At 32.9% G+C, this 24,771-nt stretch overlaps 2 protein-coding genes across 2 annotated transcripts in view; one reads left to right on the top strand and one right to left on the bottom strand.

Moving 5' to 3' along the window:
• LOC103574706 (POU domain, class 6, transcription factor 2) overlaps window positions 1–24,771 on the bottom strand; it is a 506,104-nt gene that overhangs the window by 349,340 nt on the left and 131,993 nt on the right. The gene's annotated exons all lie outside the window — the stretch shown is intronic.
• LOC103574719 (protein hairy) lies at window positions 12,847–15,073 on the top strand. Its single transcript, XM_008554224.3, has 3 exons — window positions 12,847–13,280; window positions 13,383–13,478; window positions 13,592–15,073. The coding sequence occupies exons 1-3, from the start codon at window positions 13,134–13,136 to the stop codon at window positions 14,447–14,449; spliced, it is 1,101 nt and encodes a 366-aa protein (XP_008552446.1). The 5' UTR covers window positions 12,847–13,133; the 3' UTR covers window positions 14,450–15,073.

Below are 24,771 nucleotides of genomic sequence, written 5' to 3' on the forward strand. Positions count from 1 at the left end.
CATAAATAACATAATTATGGGAAAATCTATCCTCAGGATAATAACCGTCAATTGATAAAAATAATTTTATGATAATGAACACCTGTAGTTTTTTTTTTTTTTTTTTTTTTTATGAAAACTCCTTAGAAAAAAAAAAAAAAATTAATATCATACTATAAAAGTTATCTACAATAATACGAGACGCATCCCCCGACTCTGAAGTACGCGGTTCGAATCCCGCCGACGGTTCTAAAATTTTTTCTTTTATTTTTCCTACCGACTTTTGAGCAAAAACCATTTAAATAATTTTTCTATGGTGCTAATTAGCAATTTAACGACTAAATTTATTAAACTTTTTTTTTAATGTCAATTAGACACCGTATAAGAAAATAAAAAATACGTACAAACATTCACTTGATATATTAAACCTCTGGCCGAGGTATAATTTCAAGCGTGACGCCCTTGTCTTGTCTACAAAAAAATAAAACAGGGTGTGCAAATTATCATATCGCTATCGCACACCCAGTGTGCAAGTGTATAATAGCTAGTCTAACTATTAACACCAGCTCAAAAATAAACCAACCGAAACCCTCGTCTTCAGCTCTATTCTCGTTAACTTTTTGCTCCGTTTTTTTTTTCCCTCCTTATTTTATCTCTTATGCTAATTTTTTTTTTTAATCATTTATAAAAATATGTAATTTACATATATTTTACTGCAGCCCAAACATCAATATATAAAAAAATTTTTAGTAAAAAAAAAAATCCAAATTCTTGGCTACGACAAAAGTAAATAGAGGGTCGGGGCAAGTTAGTCCATTAATTTGAATAGCAAATAATATTTAAAAATGAAATAAAAATAATATTTTTTACACCTGTATTATTTTGACTACTTATATAAATATTTTTTTTCATGCCCGCAGTATATCGATTTAAAAAAAAATATAAAAGACTAGACTGGTGATAAATTTTTATGTTCCAGCATCTTGTAAACAGGATGAAAATTAGCATAAAGCGTACATATATAAATCGATAACTCGTTATTTTTTTCTTAACATGCTGATATAGAAGCTGCTAGATGACTATTTAATCGGGTGCTATTATTTTCACTCGGACATATCGCACATAAATATGTACATATATTTACGTGTAAATAATGTTTTTATGGTTTTGAGAGCTTTACGACTGTTTTATGAGACACTTAAATATACTGCGCCTTCAAAATTACCCACTACTATTTCGGAAATAATAAACTAAACAATTGTTTATACAAATATATATCTTACAAAATTTCGATTTTACACTTCGCATAATTTTGCACCAACTTCACATATTCATTCAAAATTTCTCGAGCTCTAAATCACCATTGGTTACAAAAATTCCACCCCTGTCATCAAATATGACAGTAAAGTCAGCAGACATTTTAAATTTTTAAAAATATTTTTCAACAGATAAATAAAAAAAAAAAATGTTTAAAAAAAAATGCACATGTCGAAAATTTCATAAACTCTAAGTGCAATTTTTCAAAATATTTTTTTGTTAAAAAAAAAAAAAATATTTTTAAATGTCTGCTAACTTTATTATTCATCAAATTCGATTAATCGATTTTCAAGATATCGGCAATCCATAAGTTCACACATTTGTTATAAAATTTTAATAAATTTTTTTTTTTAACGTTCGAGTAAAGAATTTTTTTTTTTTATATCAAAAATTTTTTTCAAGTATCGAGTTGCAGTAGTTTATTAATTAATTCCTTCTGTCTCAGTAATTTTTTTTTTTACAAAAGAATGTCTGTAGATCGTAAGTAATTTACACCCACGCGACCACGTGCGTTCTTGTAATCATCTCGAGGTTTTTACACCTCGGAATGTGTGGGTCTTCTCTTTTCTACAACCACATATAAATATATATGCATATGTATATTTATTGTGTAAAAAAAATCATTAAAGTGGTGTCCCCCCTGCAGAGAATACTACACTCGTGTCTAATCGTCGTGTCGATGGCAAACCGGCCATGGGAATTCTCAAGTACGAGCGTATACACGACTTGGGCTGCTATTGGATACACGACCCAAGCAATAGCCAAGCTCTGATAATTATAAAGGTACTTACACACTCATGCAATACTTTTACATCTACGCCTACGCTAAATAAAATTTTAAAATAAAATACTCTTAAATAAAGTGACGACAAATTTTAAATACCTGAGAGCTTGCGCAAAATGGGGAACACGAACCCGAGAAAAAATTTTTTTAAAACTTTCAAATTATAAATTTTTAATTACAAACTCTATATATATGTTAATTACTAATTTATAAATAAATTTTCATATTTATATATACGGAGGAAAAATTGGGGCGGGTAAAATTTTTCCCTGTGACCAAGTCCTCAATTTTTGGGGGAAAAATTTGTTTAAAATGGAATTATTACTGCAACAATTCAGGTAATTATTTACAGTATCGACTGTAGAACAATCGAGTATTCGACAACTGCAATAAAAACAAACTCAGTGCTTTTAAATCCCTAGATAAATAAACAGCTATTGAGCCAGGTATGAAAATATTTTAGTATTGTCCGAAGTATAAAGCTGGCAATAAAATAAATAAAGATAACCGATGGTCGTGTGACCTAGCATATATTTGGCTGTCCAGCTCGTGTCATTTCCCGCAAGTCAGCTCTGCCTCTAAAAAAAAGTTGGGGAAAATGAGCATGTTCAATTTAGAATCCCTGTATATTCAGTCATTTTTGGCAACAAAAGCCGTAGTCGTGGATTAAATCATTGGAACGCATTAGTCGTAAGCGGAAGGTCGAGGGTTCGAGCCCGGGACTGCGCTAGACGACGACTAGAAAAATTTCATATCTGAACTGTTGCTTTGAGACCAATTGGTCCTATTTAACTGTTTTTGATCTGTTGTTTTGAATTTTTTGCAAAAGCTATATTTATGAAAGCCTGTTTTGTCCCACCCCCACCCCCTACATATCTATTGATAAATTTTTCGCTTTCCTTATTAACTCAATTGCGAGTTTATTCTTCAAGTTTATAATTTAAATGAAAAGTAGTCGTACAGTTTGTTAAAAACCGATAATATTGGCAGTAAGCAAACGAATGTAATTATTTGATATTTTTAATTACTTTTAATAGCCACCACAAGGCCATCATGTGACACATAATGTACAGACACTACATAAATTTAAAATTTTTTGATAACAATAAGCAGAAAGTATGCGACCAATAGATAACAAAGACAGAAACATTTATTTTAAGTATAGAAGGAAGTCATTTTTTAATGGGTATAACTTTTACATCGACGGTTTTGCAATTGCAAATTGATGATAATCAATAAATACTGATTTTTCTTCGCATCTGTTTCCAGCACTATTTATTCAGTCACAATTTTAGGACTCGCCCCAAGAAAATTTTTATTTTCAATCCATACAGCAAAAGAATCATTGGAACAAATAAAAATTTTCTTCAGGCGAGTAAAAATTTTTTTCGCAAAAAAAAAAAATTTTTTTTATGTATAATAATAATAACAAAAATTTGTTCATACTGTTAATATATATGTTTTTTTGAATTTTATGTAAAACCAGATACATTCAATAAAAAAATTAAAAAAATTATTGAAAAATAGTTTTATGCATTTTCTGTATGCTTAAGATCGGAAATTGACATCTTTTAAAATTTTATAAAATTTAATGAAAAAATTTTTTCCTGGGTTCTGATTTATTCTACGGTAAAATTTATCATTAATTCAGTAAATAAATAATGAAGGTGGTAAATAAAGTGAATTTTTTAAACTTTAATTGCATACAAGAATTAACATTAAATAATTATCAACAAATTGTTTCAGTATCGAGTCTAGTTTTTGCCGATTCTGGATCATTCACTTTATAATTTTTATTTATTTAAAGAAAAGTTGACATATTTAACTAATTATTCGATACTAAAAAGTACAGTAGAGAAACTCATAAAATTTCAAAAGTCTAAGAAATTTTTTTTTTCTTCTTATATAATCTTTTAATAAAAATTTCGGCTCTGCGATCATAGTGCGACAGATGAAAGGTAAATTGGTGGTTTCACGTTTTACTCAGCAAAATATTAACCTCATCACCTGAAATTCCTCTAAATTCTGTCACCTGGTTTGCGTCCATTTTGGAAACTATATCTTATTGCTGGATCAGCGCATCTTTTTTGGGAATTGTAATTGAGCTTGCAAACCCAACCGTCACAGCAGTCAGCAATTATACACTAAAGTTAAGTGTAAATAAAACATTTAGTATAGGGGAGGGAGTGGCAAAACGGGGTAAAGAAAATATGAAGTTTTCGAAGACTCAAATACACTGAGTCTTTTTTTTTTAATGACACTCAATAAATAGGAAAAATTTTCAGTTATCATTAAAAAAAAATTTTCATTTTTCGGGCAAAATTAGGTACCCCCTAAAAAAAATAAAAAACAAAAATTTTTGGATTTTAAATGAATTTGAGTAAGTCAAAATTTTTGCAAGTAATTTACATAAAAAAAATTATATTTTACATGATTATTGGCTACAAAAGTAAAAAAACAAATTTTTAATAGTTTTTATCATAAAACAAAAATCATTAATATTTTTCAACTGACAATTTATTTTTGAAAAAGTTTAACAAAAAAAAATTCAAAATAACGCTCAATTATATTTACAAAAGTGATTTTGGAATTTTTAATAACCATTGAAAATATAAAATTTTTTTTTTACTAAATTTTGAGGGTACCCCGTTTCCCCCTCCCCCTTCCCCTACTTAATTGAATAAAAAACAGTATATATAATTTAGAGAAGAACCAGATTTCATAAGCGCGCCAATAGATGGACGGCTAAGCAAATTCATGTTTTCCAATAAAAATAAAGTAATAAAATATAAATAAGTTATAATAAAATGAATTATAATTATGGAAAAATGTTCAATTAATTAGACATAAATAATTAAAACTTTGTACAACGTAGTGGTTAATTACGGAAAGGTAAAATTTAAGAAAAAGTCCAAATCTCCATTGGATATACCGCAAATTTTCTTAAATTTTTTTGATTTTATTAGTTAATTATTAAATTAAAAAAAAATGTTAATGAAATACGAACATAATGATATGGACATATCTCAATATATTATATATTTATATTAGTCATAACAAATATAGTTTAGTAGTGGCGTTTTTGAAGCAAAACGTCATTACGTCAGCATCAGAAATATATGTACACTGTGAAAAATTCCCATTAAATTTTACTATGGGTGCATTGTAACCCCATACCATAAGAAAACTGATACAAAATTTACAAGTGTCCCATAATAAACGTATGCGCAGACGACACAATTGGGACCTATGCGCATACGTTTATTATGGGACAATTGTAAATTTTGTACCAGTTTTCTTATGGTCCAGGGTTACAATGCACCCATAGTAAAATTTAATGGGAATTCTTTACAGTGTAGTTAAAAAATTAATTAATTATGTTACATTTTCATTCCTAGATTTTATATAATCGGTTATTAAAATAATATTCGTCCATTTATTGGGAGTGGGGGGCAAGGGGTGTCTATCTAATAGCCCGAAAATTGACTGTCAACTTTAATTGAATTTCAATTTCAAATTGGATATAAATATATATATATATATATATATATATATATATATATATATATATATATATATATATATATATATGTAATTAGATATAAATTTACATACACTCTCTCCGAGATTTCCACAGCGACTGCAACCCCTAAGATTTGGTTCACAATTACCCATAGTAAGGTAGGCAGCCATACATATTAAAAAAATCATAAATTTCGACATTTTTAATAAATTTCCATTTATTTATCAGAGTTCCTGTAAAAATATTTTTAAAGATCACCATTCATTTTCAATTGTTATTGTATTCAATAACATATATAATTACAGCGACATGTAGAATTGATTGTATTTTTACTTACGGAGCTTGCAAGATGGTCGACGCAAAAGTTATACCCATTAAAAAATAGCTTCCTTTTATACTTAAAATAAATGTTTCTGTCTTTGTTATCTATTGGTCGCATAATTTCTGCTTATTGTTATCAAAATATTTTGAATTTATGTAGTGTCTGTACATTATGTGTCACATGATGGCCTTGTGGTGGCTATTAAAAGTAATTAAAAATATCAAATAATTATATTTAATTGCTTACTGCCAATATTATCGGTTTTTAACAAATTGTACGACTACTTTTTATTTAAATTATAAACTTGAAGAATAAATTCGCAATTAAGTTAATAAGGAAAGTGAAAAATTTATCAATTAATATATATTATGATATTGAAAGTATAAAATAACTATGTTTAAGTGGTTCTTGCAAGTAATTATATCATTTTCATTGCACACCTGAAGTGCGAAAGCACTGGGGGCGCTCCGAGTCGAAATCTAAGTTCTATTTTTGTTGTAATTTTTTTTCGAGTTTTGCTCAACGAGTTTTGCCCCAATATCACCAATGTTTATATTATTTCAAATCTGAGGGAGTGGGTTCGAATCCACACGTAGACCTTTTTTTATTCTTTAATTCGAGGAACTTCTGGAAGTAGGATATAAAAGAGGCAGAATTATCTATTAGATTCTATGACTTTCTACACTTGTGTTATTATTAACCAAATTAAGATTACCGTAGAATGAAGAATTGACGAAAAATCGCCACTCCCGGGATTCGAACCTATCATCTAACGCTCACCAGTCTTATGCGCTAACCACAACGCTATACAGCCTATAGGGTAACGTTCTCGATGCTCTTCAACAACTTCTAATATAATCAAACTTAAATCTTTGATATCATTTAAATGGTGAGACTTACGGAAAAAATAAAAGATACCTTTTTTGTAGAGCATTGAATTTCCTATGAAATTATCTAAGAACATTTTTCTGTAAAATCAATTAATAATGAGATATAAATTTTTTTCTATTAGACTAGCTATTAATAAGAGCTCATATTTGGTGAGAAGTTTTTCAAGGTGTATAGGGACCCAGTTTTCCGTGTCACGTCAAAAAAAAATAATCGACTTTTTTGACCCACATTAATAAATACGTTATGCACCTGAGACTATCACAAGAATTTACATTTTTTTTTTTTACATTTTAAATCTATTCTACACTAAAATTTATCATATAGGGGAAGGAGGGGGGGGGGCAAAAGGGGGTACCCCCAAAATTTTGTGAAAAAAAAATTTTTTTTTTGTCTAATTACTGTATATCCGATATTTGCGCATTTTTACCCCTACGCATGACACCTGGGGCAAAATGGACCAGCCGAAAGTTCTGAAAAATGATTCTTTCATATTTTTATCGTCAAATTAAAAAATAAAATTAAAATGTTAATTTATTTTTCGGCTGATTTTCTGTAGTTGGGGCAAACTTGGCCACTAAAAATACTTTATTTTAATTAATAAAAATGTATTAAAATCGAGTCTAGTTAGACTAAAATCAGATAAAATTTTTTGACCCGACAGTACTAAACTTTCGTCTATTGCACTCTTAAAAAAGTCATACATGATAATTATCTTCATCTATAGTCACTTGCTTATTTATCAGTAAAAAAATTATCAAAACTCTCCTTTGATGTTTATAAATTCATAAATAATAATATAATATTATTAATTATCAAATCATATATTTCCAAATTATATTAATTGGGTGAAAATAAAAATGTCGCGTGGCCAAAAACCGTAGTATTGGTCGCGTGTCATTATTTTCTGTTTAGCTGTTAAATTTTTTCGGGTTACCAGATACTTTTTTACGGCAGTATAATGACCATGTCAACCCCTTTTTAAGGAAAGAAAATAAATAAAATTCTATGACGAGTGATAGGCCACAACAAAAGGGGTTCGTAAATATAGTAAAACAGCAACCGGTTAAAAAAGGCTACTGATCAGCAGTAAAAAATAATAAAAATTTTGTACGTCAGTGGACACAAAGAAAAAACCATAAGCCTTTTCTAACCCGCCCACAACGTCATGGAAACTTTTACCACTTTCCCAAAGAGTTTTCACCGCAACCCGTTTGGGGCTGAGACTCTCCGAGGAAAGGCTGTCACTCTATTGTTGATAAATTCCTCGCAGTGTGTATTTTTAGAAAAAATATAAAATCGTTAAAGAGAAAGTCATTGAATTTTTATGACGCTGAATTGCAGCCCTTTAAGAGTTATAACTCAAAGAGGAAAAAAAGAGTAATAAAGTAACGAAAAATCCTTCAAAAATGAGCCCCTGGAAAGCGGCAAGGGTTTATGACCCCTTTAAAAAACTTTTTTTTTTAAATTTTACTTTCCTCTTTTCTTCACATTTACGTTTCCATAACTCTAAACTCGTGTCCGAGAGTCCATTGTTACACCCTTTTTATAATCCTTACCTTTCTTATATATATTTTTTATTACTTTATTGCCCGATTGCCTCAGACGCCGCGTATTTACGAAAAAACATTTTGTTAGAAAAAAAAAAATGCCGTCAGGTAAAAAGTTTACCTTGGCAATGAGTATGTATGGTAGTTTTTCATGAAATATATTTTATTGAACCCTAAAATTATATATATATATACATTTACTTAACTCGGTAGCTTCAACTCAATGGATTCGAAAAAATAAATTGAGTTTTGTTTGTCCGAATAAATTTTTTGTATTATAAATTGAAATGAAAAAATTTCTTGTCGAAATTTTTTCTAATCCTAAAGAAATTTTAGCCTTCAATTCATAATACAAAATGTATCTTGCACCAAGAAAACCTTTTTTTCAGTTTAGCATGGTTCCATGCTTTTCCAAAAACAGTAACTAGAAATGCGAAGTGAAAAATGCGCAGTCGCTGTTGCCATAACTCTTAAAGTAATCCATTAACTTACTTTCCTGTCACACAATACACATTGGCCTCGATATTTTGCACCACTATTGCGTCTTACTCTTTACAAACTACTCGAAATGCTCTAAATCCTTCAGGCACAACAATAACACATGACAAATGTCTTCCGCAATAGTTGAATCCTTCCAAAATAGTTTATAATGTTCAAGAACTTTGACGAGTTATTCTTGAAGCTACTAAAATTATCTATAAGATAACCATGGTCATCAGATTTATGAGTATTTGCATACTTTTACCTGACCAGACTCTACACAAGAAAACACAAGTGCTAGAGTAAAATTTCATCAAGGACAACTTGTCCCTTTGCCTTTAATTTTATGAGTTAACCCCAATTGAAGAGGTAAGCCGTAGCCTTTAGGCCTTACAGTTACTATATATCTGTATACTTTAACTTCGTAACCCTCGTCCTGCAATTTATAATACTGGCACTAACCGACGTTAGTCATGGTAAAAATTTGCCCAACACTAACCAGTCATTTAGTCACATCCCGATACTGTGGAAAGTCTATATGTTACAAACTTCGGGGCTTATTTCTACCCCTGTCCCTCTTTCCACCCATGGAACATAAACTAGCAAGCAAACTAGTGTAATATTCTCAGCAACGTATGTCGTTTCCTATTTTCATTGGAACACATCTATATCAAACTTGTTTCCGTATAATTTAAATGATTTTTTTAAAATTAATCTCAAATTCGAAATTAGGGTTTTTTTGTTAAGTTTTTATTTTTAAATAAATTATAGAGTTTGTAAAACTACTGTGGGCTAATAATGATTTCTTTTAATATAAACAATAAAAAAATATAAATTTTTTAGCTGAAAAATTATTTATTCATGTTTTCCATTTTTTTTGAAAATTCGTTTTATAAGAACTTGTGAATTTTTTAAATTTTCAAGTAAAATTTAAAATTATAAAATTTCTGGGTTGAAAAAATTACAAAATGGCATTCATGAGTAAAAGCATTATTCGAGCAATAGAAATTAGTTTTTGATGAATTTATGGTAGTTTGTGAAATAGGCCAGTAGGAGAAAATAATGAAACCCGGCACGCGTCTAACCCTTTTTGAAAAGGTTACAAGTGCTTTCACGACCAGGTTTCGCCTTAAAGTTCTATTGACTGCTAAATAGGGTTGGGATTTTAATAATAAGGCCCATAACCCTTTTTAGGTAAAATAATCAACAAAAGTATTTTAGTTAAACCCCATGGTAATTACTATTTTGGCGATCACAGTTCCTGTGAGCTTTGACTATAAAAAATAAATAATCAAATAATCATTAAAAATTTTTTTGAATAATTTTATTGAACAGATATCGAATTAATTAACAGAATATTTTGATAAACAAATTTAAAATGAAGCTGGCATTGGTTCATGATAGAGCCAATTTGACATCCAAATTATTTGCCAGTTCATATCTATGAAGTAAGGAATAATTTTAACCACTGTAAGAAATACCAATGTCTTGACATACTCCTGAATGGAATACAGTCGCTCCTGAGCATCTGTCCCACCCACAGCAAAGTAAATTTGCCGAAGGATGACACTAGAAAATTTTGAAATATAACAATACATTTTTTTCATAAATTTTTGAAGAAATAATTCATAGATATATATTTATATACGATGTAAAAAATCACCAGAGTAAATCCAAGCGGTGTAGGTGTTAAAATAGGCGGTGTTAAATTTCAACACCGAAACCCGTGTGAAAATAACGACACCATCGGTGTAAATATTCTAGACCGGTGTTTAAATAATACCGCCGCCATGTTAGATATTATTATGTTAGTAAATGATATTTTTTATTAATTTTCATAAAGAACTGACATTTTTTCTGTTTTATAATTTTTAAAGTTGATTCATCAAGCGGACGAAGTTTACCCCGCTTTAACACCAGTAAATTACTCTTCCTACACCAGTAAAAATTCATTTTTACACCAGGTGGAGTTAAAATTAGTCCATTTTTAACACCGCTCTTTTTACAGTGTATATATGTATTTATACTTACATATAGATCACGTGGGACACAGGAATCGATCCCAACACTGATCAGTCCAATCAATAAAATAATCATCAAGAGCTTCGACATCTTCAATTATTCTACAATCATATATTTATTATTATCAACGACTTTTATCAAAGACGACAAAGTGGTTTTCACTGTTTCGGATTTGGAGAGTACTGCAAAAATCACATTGTACATAGAAATTTTTGATATACTCACAGAGCAATCGTAGATTGGATAAGGAAATTGTAGACAGTTTTGAACGTTTGTCAGTAAACGGCCCTTATATACCACTGGACTCAGCGTTTTTTATCAGCGTTAAACCTATAAAGTATTATATTTATTGACAAATATTACTGGTTTTACATATATGTTGTTGACCTTGTTTTAGCAATAAAAAGCATCGCCTATGATAAGTTCATGTAAGTGGCCAAAAACGATATATATTTTCTTACATATAATATAGTAAGTTTTCATACAATTAATTATATACGTAAGCTCATAAGTTAATACATAAACTATCAAAATTTTGAGCATCATTTTTTTCCGTGTAACTTTCTTAAGGTAGTTGTTGCGTGGATTAATTTAAAGTTCAATTTACCCCCTCCCCTACTAAAAACATTACGATGAATTTCCCCCTATTCGTCAATATAATAACAAAATTTTTCTAGTCTCTGCATTATTTTTTTATCAATGAAATATTTTACTAAAAACTCGTTACATAACCAACAGCCAGCAGCGAATTACGTTATCATATGTTGAAAAAAGTTTCATTCGTTCCACTACAGATGGCGGTGGCGGTTCTCAACCCGTTCGCCCCTAAATCGACTTATTATCTTAATAAAAACCAGAAAATTTCAATCTCTATTTACAATACATCGAATTTCACCCCCACTCCAATTACTAAAATCATCTCGAAAAAAATAAATAAAAAAAAAAATAGTCATCTTAATTATAATTTTAAAAAATTAGTGTCACATATCCTTCCTCAATTCTAAGATGTGAGTACAGGATACGTCCCACGCTATCAAGATTTCTCTACTGTAAATTCCCACATTCTTATGTCATACATATGCACGTAGTAAGTATAATTTCCAGAGAGCTCCAGACGTTAGAGAAGCGATGAGTCGCATGACTTACCCCCTACTCAATAGACATCTCGGTCGAGTGCATCGCGCGCGGCGGCACGCTTTTAACTTATGCGGTTCAATAGTGGGAGTACCTGACGCGCCAATAGCGAAGGCTCTGTCGCGCGCCTCAATTCGATCCCCCTCTACCGAATCTCGACAGCGCGACTCTGGTGTCTCTCTCTATCTCCTTACCCGCTTGTACTCTCTTCACACAATTGTGTTCGTTTCCCCTTTAGACCCTCATCCTAAGCCTCTTACCTTCAAATCTTTCTCTCTTTACCTGCCGGCTACAATTACCCCCACCCCATAGAAAAAAGTGACATATAATGAAAAAATGTATTTTTTATCCTCACAATTATTTTTAAAATTTATAAATTACCTGTCATTAATAAATAAATATACATATATATATTACGTGTTACATAAATTATTAAACAATATAATAATAATAATTTCGATATGGAATTATATTTAAGACATTAAAAGTACCGAGTTGAATTAATAGTTGACACGCAATCAAGCCGCAGTAAAACGCGACGGGGGTCTTGTATTGCATCCGAGTGTAGGATCGACATCCCATCCGCGGTTATCGTCTTCGTCTAAGTTCCGAGTGTGAGTAAGTAGAAGTGGGGGCAAGACGATTAAGGGTTCGAGGGTCTAGAGAGGGGGGGTAAGATGTAGTGGGAGGTCGAGGGCATGCGAGTGCCGTACGAGTGTTGGAATTTTAGTCTAGTGAGCAGGGGCAGGGAGGGGGAATAGTGTAGTGGCTATAGGTACTCTTCTTGGCATTAAGTACGTGGAGATCAAGCGTCACGCGCTATTCATCCCCTCTTAAATATTTTTCTCCTTCCATGACCCGGTGAGCATTCCGAGGCTCGGGCACTTGATACTCAAACCTCGACGCTAGAGAGCCGAAAATCAGTGAGCCAGTCGATCTTGGGCGCTCTTACCGCGAGGTCGAATCTCGACGCTACTTTATAACTTACGATTCCGAGCACTTTTTATAATTTTGACGAACGATAATTTTATATTTTTTTGTGGATGTAATTGTGGACGTTCACTTGGATTACGTGCTGTGTTGTGATAGTTAATGTTAATTGTGATTAAACATTAAATAAGGATATTTATTAAAATGGTTACTGGAGTGGGCGCCACAATGCCAGCGGGTGGTGTCACTGTGGGAGCAACTCCCCCGGCTGCACACGTGCCCCAGGAGGCTGGTCAACCACCTGCTCAAATTACGACAACCACCACGAGACGAACTGGTGAAAATCGACGGGTTAGTGTCTATTTATCCATTACTTTTATCGGAAAAAATAATAAAAAGTTTTTGATAATCTGGAATTTTATATTATAATTTTATTTTCATTTATGATTACAGAGTAACAAACCGATCATGGAAAAGAGAAGACGAGCGAGGATCAACAATTGTCTTAATGATCTCAAGACTTTGATATTGGATGCGATGAAAAAAGACGTAAGTATTTTTAAAAAATTGGCGCGTAAATTTGAAAATTTAAAAATCGCAATTTTCGCGGCATTTTAATTTTATGTAAAATCTAATGAAATTTTAAATTTTTATGATTACAGCCGGCTAGACATTCAAAGTTGGAAAAAGCGGATATCCTGGAGATGACAGTAAAGCATCTGGAGACACTACAGCGTCAACAGGTAGCTCTAGCAGCAGCGACAGATCCAAGTGTGTTAAATAAATTTCGCGCTGGATTTACCGAATGTGCTGGTGAAGTTGGCAGATTTCCCGGACTGGATGCCTCTGTTAAACGACGTCTGATGTCCCACTTGGCATCCTGCCTAGGACCGGTAGAAAACGCAGCCTCGTCAACAAACGGATCCACCGGAGTCACGGGACAAACTCAACCAGTCCAGCCCGCGCCGACGACGCAACTCCAGGTCCACATTCTTCCCCAAGTGGACGTGTCATCCCCACGGATCCAAGTCCAGCAGTCCAATGGAATCTTCTTTACGAACGCAAACGGCACGGGGTTGCAACTGGTGCCAACGCGATTGCCCAACGGTGATATTGCTCTAGTGCTTCCTGCCAATGCAAAAGCAACACCAGTTTCCCCAGTGTCATCACCAGCCCCTTCATCGCCGCTGCCAACTCTGATACCCATTCCTCAAAGAACGGCCAGTACAGCATCCGCTTCATCATCAACTTCATCAACCAGCTCAACTTCTACCTCCGCTGCCAGTCCCGTAGCCTTTGAGGCTCCACCACCAGCAGCTTTCCGGGAACAGACGACCACCACCTACGCGACCTCTTCTACGAGTCACCGCGACGTTGCGACCTCACCCGCAAACGGCTACACAAGTGACCCCGAGTTTGATCCCCGTGTCTACAGTCCGCCCTTACAAAAACCTCTGGCTTTAGTGATGCGCAAAAGCGTAGTCCCGGAAATCGAAGGCAAACCCTGGAGACCGTGGTAGAAAAAAAACATTATTCGCGTCTAATATACTAGTTTTAGTTGATAAAAGTGATTAAATTGTAAGATAGTGTTTTGTCAAAGGCACAAATTTATTTTTATGTGAGCCAATAAGGCTGTGCCTTATGAGCAGTGCCTTGGACTTGTAAATAACGACTCGATGGTCATGAATAATTATCAAAATATGTTTTTTGACATTAGCTGCTTTATTGTATATAAATATGTATATTATTATTATTAGTTTGTTATTTTAAGTGCCTTACGCAACAAGAATCACAGGTCTTCCAATTTTGTTGTAAGTTAAAAACTATGCGAGAAAATATATTTATGTATATGAATATATGAGCATTTTTTTTATTAAGTCTATTCATTATGTTTAAGTTGTATATTTTTGCTTGATGTACGGTGAGATTTATTGTATGAACGTGATATAAACCCAGAGACAGAGTGTATTTATAATTTATGAGTGCAAAGATTGATGTTTATTATTGACTATTATTATTATGATTTATTATTATTATTATTATTATTGATATTATTGAATATTAATTATTAATAATGTCTATTGTCAACAAATAGAAAAAATCACGCTTATTACACTAGGATCAAATAAATATTGATCTCTTTATTAAAAAAAATTGTCGTTTTTTAAATTTATTTTTCGCACCCTTTTCATTTAAATTCACTTGTTTTAAAAGTAGAATTAAATTTTCTTATTTACTGCTGGTTTTATGGAAGTTGAGAAGGTAAGTGAATTTTAAAATTACTTTAAAAAAATATGTATTGATTGAAAAATGTAAGAAAACCAAAAAATCCTTGTTTTCTCTATATCCTAAAAATAGTGTTCTGATTTATTTTAAAAGCTTGGCATTAAAATGGAAATAACTCAAAAACAAAACGGAATTTTGAAAAAATTTATTCTAGATAATTTGTAGGAAATAAAATTGTCTACAAAAAAGATTCTATGGCATTTTGTAATAAGTTTGATAGTTTCGCTGGAAAAGTAAAAAAATCTCGAAATTTACTCTAACTTGACTTCGAGCTCCAATAACTTTTGAACAGATGGATTTATCAAAAAATGATAAGAGACTTTTTTTGTAGAGCGTTAAATTCTCTATAGAAATACACGCTAAGCTTATTCGTAAAATGAGCCATTGCCGAACTGAAAAAAATTTTTTTGCCATGTTATTTAAATGGGAAATCGAATTTTCCATACAATACATTAAAAATTTATTTTTTCTCAGTGTATATAGATTAGCCTTTACCTCTGCAGCTTTCCCGCACGTAAATATATGTAAATAAGTATGACATATATATGTACAGATGTCTAAAAAAAATATGTAGGTATTTTGTCAACAAATATCGACGGACACGTCAATATATGTAATCATACATGCAAATATAAAATTACATGCAGAAAAAAACATGTCACATGTTCTTTTGTTTTTTGGAAAAACATGGACTTATGCGGGTGAGTACGCAAAAAAATTAGATCTAGGTTTCAGTAGATTGCAAAATTTAAGACTTCGTATATCTAGATCGTTTTCTATCAGGAAATTTTTTCAATGAACAGTCATGTGTTGAAATACCTAAAGTACATAATTTAGGTTTCAGGCAAAATATTTTTCATCTCTGACAATCCATGCCTGAAAAGTATGAAAATTAAAAAACTGTAGTTTTCATAAAAAAATAATAAACTATTGTCCATATTTACAAACTGAGATAACGTATCTGCAGAAGAACAAAATCCAAAGTCTTAAAGCCAGACATCATCCGAGAAATGATATTTTCTGAGATTAAAGTTAAAATTTATGTGGTTATAAGATTTTCGGTAAAGTGCCGCCACCCTGCGACAAACGGGGCAAGTTACCAGCTCCGAAACCGGTCTGGCCCCCACTGGCTTCAAACAGGGGCCCTCGAGACCCAGGGGTCCGTCAGACACCACAATGACCAGTCTCCCGCCGAGTTTTGGGCATCAGCCACTTGCTGCCACCTACCAGCGCTCAATCCAACTCCAGACCCTTTGCAATTAAGGTACACTGCACTTTGCCCAACAAAAACTAACAAAACCTTTTAATCAAACCACAGTCCCACGTGTAAGAAAAAAAATTCCAAGGCTACTTAACCAACCAGATAACGAAATTAATCTCTGATAACTCATTAGCTCTCAAATAAAATTATAAAATACTCTAGCAGTTAATTGGAGCTTGGAATCAACACTCGAACTTTGAAGTAAACAGCCGGATAAAATAGATAACGTGGTGCAACTGATAACACATCATTTTCGTATTGAACATTTTAAATTTCCCCCCGTCTGTTTTCGTATAAAATTTGTAAACAATTAAGACCCAGAGGAAAAATAATCATGACAAAGGTATTTATGACAGGACATTTCGCAAAAGCTACATCCTGGCCACGCTTATTCATTTATTGTTACTATTATTATTATCATTATATTACATTAGTAATATCTACGTATGTATCATATAGAGTCGCGGTCGCGTGGTTTCAAGGACAAGGCAAGGTTGACACGCGCCGCGACTCAGTTGCAATGATAGTGGGGGGTCTCTCTCACTCGTAGCAGCAGCAGTAGTAGTGCTTAACCGTGGACTGCCACGCCGTTGCGGTCCCTGTCGTATGGCTTAACACGTGCCTACTCGTGTCACGGTGCGTCCGGTTTCCCAAGTACACTCGATACAATGCTCAATGCTAGCTCTCAATAGAGAGCCAACATCATTTATACTTAATGCTTAAACTTAAACTTATCACTTTTTTCAAAAATTACCTTCGACTCTTTGGCCGTCCCGAGTCTGTCAGCAGACGGATTTGCATTATCAATATTAATTAAGATAATAAGATACTAATGATAAGCGTATTTGCTGGTGATTAGTGTTGTGAAGAAGGCAAATGTTTGATTAGAAACACTTGTTAATTATGTCTCAAGATTTACGGAGCGATGAACCCGTTGGTATCTGATAAGACATAGAAGCTATCGAGTTATATCTCCCTGCCCACTGTAATTTTTTTTTTTAGTTCTTATGTTATTTAGGGTTAAGTTTCATTGAAGGAATTTTTGTAAGAAGTCATGAAATCTTAGATTTCAGTTAGATTCATAATGGCTGCATGCATTGGAGATCAAAATGACAAAATCCATAAAAATTGAGATGTCATTGAATTCTATGGATTTCCAATTAGAATCCATGATAGCTGCATGGATTACCCGTAGGAAATAACAATATATGGTTGAAATATATAAAATCATATATGTTTGCAACAAAAAAATATATGATATAGTATATTGTATATTATAAAAAATCATATAGAGATTTTCGCCGATTTAATATAAAATTATATACAGTAGTAAATATATGTAATTTATATGTTTTTTATATTAAGCTATATATATTTACATTTACCTTATAATATATTGTATTGATATATTTCCTTTTATATTAAAAAAATATAAAATTTTTATATGAAATGAAATATATGGTAGCATATAATTTATATTATATATGCCACCATATATTTTCTTTGTTATATTTAAGCATATATTTTATTCGGTGTATGTATATGTATATGGGTATATTATATATTCGCTTCAAATTAACTAATTTCGATAATTTTATCTGCAATTTAAAAAGTATATTAAAATTTATATCTAATTTAATTGGAGTGGGTCATATATATAAGAAACTTTTTTTTTCCATACACAATATAAATATATGTTTTTATATATGATCAGAATATATTTTTCGTATATGATAGAAATATATATTTTTATGTATGATAAAAATATAGTTTTTGTATATGACAAGAATATATATTTTCATATATGATGAAAATATATTTTTTGTATATGATTGACATATATATTTTATATATGCTAAACATATACGGACTCGTATATGATGAATATTATATTTTTTAATATAAAAAAAAATATATCAGAAAATGTAGTTAAATTCGCCACATATATTTTCTGATATTTATCATATATTTTGACCGTATATATTATTTTCATACGAGTTGGACATCAAAATGACGAAATCCATAAAAATTTACATGAGGTCATCAAATTCTATAAATTTCACTTGTGCATGGAATGGAGATCAAAATGGCAAAAACCATGGAGACTTTTCCAATCCTGAAAAAAATCTGCATGGGTTTGTATGAATCCGATTCTAAACATTCTTATAAATATAAAACCGGTGACTAAAAATCTGAAAACGGCTCGAATAAGTATTTTGAATTCGGTTTATCAGTTTAAAAAAATTCTAAAATGTTGGCCTTGGACACGGTTGTTATCTCCCCTAATGTAAATATTAAGTCTGACTGAGCCATTAAAACAAAATAATAAAAAATCCATAAATATAAAAGCTAACACGTATTAAAACTGAAAAACCCGTTTAGCGACAAACAACTATTGATAACGAGTTTGCAACTGATACCGTAATTTATGTTTTAACCGTTTAGCGACGTCATAACCCGCTAGATAACCATTCATTCATAAGCTTTTTAATTCAACGACACAACATCCGATACAATATGTTAATTTGAGTAAATATATATTCCCGGCGTGGCTTCAGAACAAAGGATTTGACAAATAAAATTCCATCCAACAGAGAAACATTATGAAACACGTTAGTTATTCAGTTACAGTGACGTCTTATCTGATGGTCTTATTTTATTAAGCCAAAGTCAAAGTAAAGCCAAAGCGACATTTCAAAACCACGACACGTGTCACCCATCAACCAGACTCGTACTCACAACCAGCTTCTGTTGTTTGTTAGAATTATTATTATTATTATTATTATTTTTACAAACAGAATATTATGCAATGCCTTCTCACGAACTCACTTGACCCAACTATTTAAATTCATTATGCCATGGAATTGATAATTTACTTGCTGTCTCTGTTTATCCGCATTGGAGAGACATTTCACAATATGATATCAGCATTTACTAAGTTAAGTCTAAGTAAACTCAATATGATAAACAGCAGTTGTAATTTTCCGTCTGTGATTTCTACACCAGCGACGAGATCACCAACTCTTTTCATCCGCTATCAGCAGGGGTCGCTGAAGATTCATCACAAGGGGTCGCGATAACCAACGAAATAGCATAACATAGTATATAAATAAAGCTAAAAATATGTTGACGGGTCGTAAACCTTGGGTAGAATGTATAATTTCCGTCTGACCCCGTATTTCGATTGCCGACATTGCTGGCAGCATTTGTGACAATATCGCATGCTAAAATATGTGTGCTGGCAAGGATCCAATCACGTTGATCCCAGGTGTCTCGGAGTTTTAAAAAATAAATAAAATTTAGAGCTGAACAAAGTGCACACTATTAGTCTGTAGATAATTGGGCAAGTAGCGTCCGAATGTATTTTCGTAAAAAAAAATATACGCGGATAATTAAGTCCTAATCACGGGCGTATGATCGACGAAGAGCGAGTCTAAATAGCTGATTGTTATGCATGAGAATGTTGAATGAAGAGGATCTGGGCTCTCGGTTTCAAGTAATTGATTTTCATCTCATCGTGAAGGCTGCCCAGTTCTCTCAAAGCAATCCTGATATTTACATACGCTAATGGCAAGTCTTTGACTAAATTCAAGCTTCAATATATTCAGATCTAGCCCACGCATGAGCCAGGTATAAGAAGAGTGTATAAGTATTTAGGGATTGATTAGCGAGGCTAAATTGCTGTTGAAAATATTTAGAGACCGGCTTCGCTACCATCTTGCCAATCAACCAGAGTATTTTTTCCTGCCTGGTTCCTGGGTACATTGAAAACTTGAGAACGAATTTGAGATTCACTGATGGCGTCCATTAACGCTCGCAACCTGTCGCGGACTGTTGTCATGATTATGATGATGGGGACCCGCTAAATTATAGGAGGTGACACTCGGCGATTTAAGTCCCCGGGCATCATGTCTGTAATCATCATATATTGTCCGCACGCTGTTGCAACACCGATCACTTAAAAACTTTGGATACCACCGCGTAGGAGCATTTTCGGTCATCATTTTTCCCAAGTTGTCTTATTTATAAGCATCCGAGACAAGGGCGGGCTCCTTACAGTTTGGGGGATGGGTATTTTGCAATATTTAAAGTGTATGTTACGACTTAACTCCTCTTTGCCACCATGAAATACATCGCGATTGTTCCACGGCAACGCAGCTCCTTGTAATCATCATCGATACTTTGACAAGGATCAATTACATTAGTATGCAATCGTTGGTAATAAATAACGCCGTACTTGACAATGATGTCTTTGGGTTTCCAACGGCGTTAATCCGTTTGATGTTTAATATCCGACGGATTTTTAACCCACGATATGATCGGAGATGTTTTATAACATTTAGTGTCAATCACTGCTGTCTTTTTTGACACCTTCGGGTACAGTTCTCGGAAATTTTTTGGGTCTCTTACTAAATTGGCCGCTAATTTGACATGATCATAATTTGATACCTTTGATATTCTTAAGAATTCTAGACTTTGATGAAGGATTTTCAGTATTTCCATTTCGGTGAGTAATAAAACTGTACGAATTGATGATGACTTGGTTGGTAAAACGTTTGGTTCCCCTTCTTTCTTATTACAAGAACAAGAGAACGCGTGGCCGTGCCGTGGGTTACCAAGTGTCCAAGTACCTATAAGGACTGGTCGTCGCCGAGGTCTTTTTTTGGTTTTTCTTACCAAACATGTTTTGCCATTAAAAAACAAGCTAAACCCAACCGATTTCAAATGCCTTAAAATTTAGATTGCATTTGCCGATTGCCGCGGATTTAAGATGACGATCTCTGGTCTGGTCTGCTCGCCACTCCACTACAGCCTGAATATGGTCGCAAAAAATCCAGCTTTTATGTAAGGAATGTGCCGATGAGAGCTGCATTTTTGTTCCATGTCGGGTTTGATCAGCTAGGAGCCTTTATACGGCATCACGGTGGGACCAGCCATCAAAGTCCACCAACAAAATCCAATTCAATATCCATTTGTTGATACTTTGCTACATTTAATCCATATCAATCACACCAGCAAGTAACAGCTGCTCGCCTTTTTCAACTGAATAACCAAAGCTCTCTAACCCGCATTTAAATTCGCATAATTTCGTTCCCCCGAATGCACTTGTCTAAACTAAAATAAGCAAACTTACAAAAAAATCACCAATACCAGAAACCCATTAACAAATAGGTCGACACCATTTTTAACAGAAACACTGACTGAAGTCATCAGTCTCGAGTCTATGAATCATTAGACATGTAAACAGGTGTTTTGCACATTCTGTCTCATAAAGTCTACGTGGATAATGACGGTAGTTACGTAACCCAGCACATTTGGCTCATAACTTAAGTTGTAAAAAATGTTAACCTCATTTTTTAGCATCGCAGTGTATACAGACTTACATTAGCTAATTTTTTTAGCAGCCAACGCTTGTGTGTTTAGCTGTAAACCCACAAAGCACACACTTGTACCCACACGCATGCTGGCTGCCAAGACACATATCACCAAATACGTTAACAAGCGTCACGTCTGCGAGCGCTCAAGAGGGCGAACCCACACGACTCACTTATTTAGACGGCTGTCTTTTCTGTCGTTCAGATCAACCATGGTGGGATGATTAAGTGCCACGTAAGTAAATGCTTAATTCTCGGATCTTGTAATTTAATAAACCACTTTTACACCTTAGTTTGTTTTAATGATAATCAAAACGTGTTTGCCGTTTCATTTCATGGATCTGCATTTGGTTTGCGTTGCAATCTCTGCAAACACTCGTAGGATGTGATTGTATGTTCTTTAAATTACTCCATGGAGGTGTTAAATGATCGTCAATTCGTTCATGACCATTTTTATCCCCAGGTCTATTAATGCCATCGAAAATGGCAATGACAGTTCTGTTTAGTCTTGTGGTTCGTTTTCACAAGATCCCACTAATTGAGACGTCTTAATAAAAATTTTCTCTTTTATTGAATTGGGTGGGTCATAAAAGGAATAAATTTGAGTAATTAGAATTGATGTGTGTTGGTCGTTAACTAAAAAGGTGAAGGCATGATTTATTTCGACTAAAAGGTTCCATTTAGCTAGACCCTAGATCAAACCTGCATCAAATCCAATGTGACCCAAAGTCCAATGACACAATGATTCATCGAAAAAATACCGGTTTTACTGAGCGCTTGGAGTCTAAAGTTCTATTAAAAATAGCCCTTTCTTTTAATTTTGTTTCGTCCCATCATCTCGGACTCTCCAAACGGACTCTTGGATTACAGAGTAAGAGTGACTCTATCAAGACTGCAATCACTAGAAAGAGCTCTCAGACATTTTCGTTTCCAACTGCTATCTCCATAACGACCAGAAACACTCAAACATATCCCCTATATATCCCACGCACTCTCCCACGTTCTCGATCGCCGAACACCCGCACACGCATTCACAACTCGCTCCACTCCACTCGATCTTCTTCATCCAACAAATTAAACCAAATAAACCTTTCCAGTCCCAGTCTCAATTCCAGTCCCAATGGATTTCTAATATATCATTTTTATCGTCAGTTTACGTTCGTACTAACAATTAGTTTTATTAATAATGCGGGTGCCCAGATTATTACCAGGTCATTCACTGGCTGCACGAAATCCTATCTCGACTCTCAAATGGTTACATGCACTTACGCACATTATTTTTCGTGTTTAAGTACACGTGGTTAATAATTATAAAATTACACCAGCAAAAGTGATAATATCTGGGGAAACATGATCAAAATTGCTTGGTTACGCGATAGGGCGCAAGCAAGTCCAGAGAGAGAAGGAAAAAAAGATTTTATATTTTTCGTTGATTGCTCGTTTAAAGTAAACGAGCAGGCCAATTAAGACATCAAATTCCTTAAATGTTAACTCCAAACGGTTTGTAGATATTGAATGTATAATGTACATGTATATACATTTATATATATAAATATAAATGAGAGACGTATTTCTGTCACCCGTGAGAGAACCACACGCATTTTGAAAAATGCATCGTGTTTTATAAACTCAGTGTGTCTTTTATGTATTCTTTGTTTTTGTCTTTGAGCCTTAACTTTATTTTGTTTTATTTCACTTCAGCTTTATTCAGCCTTTCCTTTCAGCTATAGCTCACTCTCTCTCTCTCTCTCGCTCATTCTTTCACTTGCTCCGGGTTTTATGTGGCGTCACCACCAAATTTGGAGTACACAAACGCAGCTGCCGCGCTCAGATTTGCCGACAGATAATTGCGTAGCTTTTCCACAAATGGCAATGACAGATGAACGACCAGCCACCATTGACCCATGCCGATTTCCATTGTTTTATACTCATCCGAAACAGAATAATGACTATTTAAATTTTTACTGTATTTATTCTTATTGGCATTTCTATCGATAATCGCTCTTTTTAAAATCGCCTATTAAGAATAATTCAAATTTGACTTTTTTTTTTTTTTTCAAATCATAAATGATACATAGTTTTATCAACATTCATTTTGGCCGCCTCTAGATCAAAATCACACTTTTTTTCATAATATTTTGTCTTTTTTTGTTTTTATCAAAATCAAAATTATACTTTCTGTCTATTATTTTTATAAAATTTAAAAAATAGATAAACTAATTTAAATACAGGTCAATTAGTCCAAATACAGTCTCGTTAAACTAAAATCAGATCAAACTTTTTCACCCGCGTCATTCAGATAATGATTTTATGACATCATTGTTTTATTTATTATCATAACAATTAAACTTTAATTTAACAAACAATTATTCTCTTGTCTATATATATATATATATATATATATATATATATATATATATATATATATATATATATTATTGATAATAATAATGATAAAGTAAATTCTTGTAGGCAAGAATATAATGATAAATAATGATTTCATATTAACAATCAGTATTGAATAGGCTGGATAATAAATCAGTAAGTATTTGTTAGCAGAGCAACGCCTTGTTTATGACGTTATAAGCGAGAGGGATATAACTGCAAGTTATAATATAAAGCGAATCGTCTGAGGCGATATTTAAATATTTATTTAAACTCCATTGTTCACTCGAGCACACTTATAATTTAATAAATAAATAAATCCATCGTATGAATATTGTAAAAATAACCATGAAAAAGTACTTAAATTGACCGAGCGAAATAATAATAAAGCTGAAATAGTAACAGATTAATTCACTTGAGAAACAAGTAGCTAAAAAAAATAAATAAATAAGGTAGTGGATGCAAGAGACGCGCGTCAGCCACGAGGAGGCACGAGCCGACACGTGGGACTCTAGAGCTCTACTCACTGATTCTT

This window comes from Microplitis demolitor, chromosome 9, assembly GCF_026212275.2.
Source record: "Microplitis demolitor isolate Queensland-Clemson2020A chromosome 9, iyMicDemo2.1a, whole genome shotgun sequence".
Classification (NCBI taxonomy): Eukaryota; Metazoa; Arthropoda; class Insecta; order Hymenoptera; family Braconidae; genus Microplitis; species Microplitis demolitor.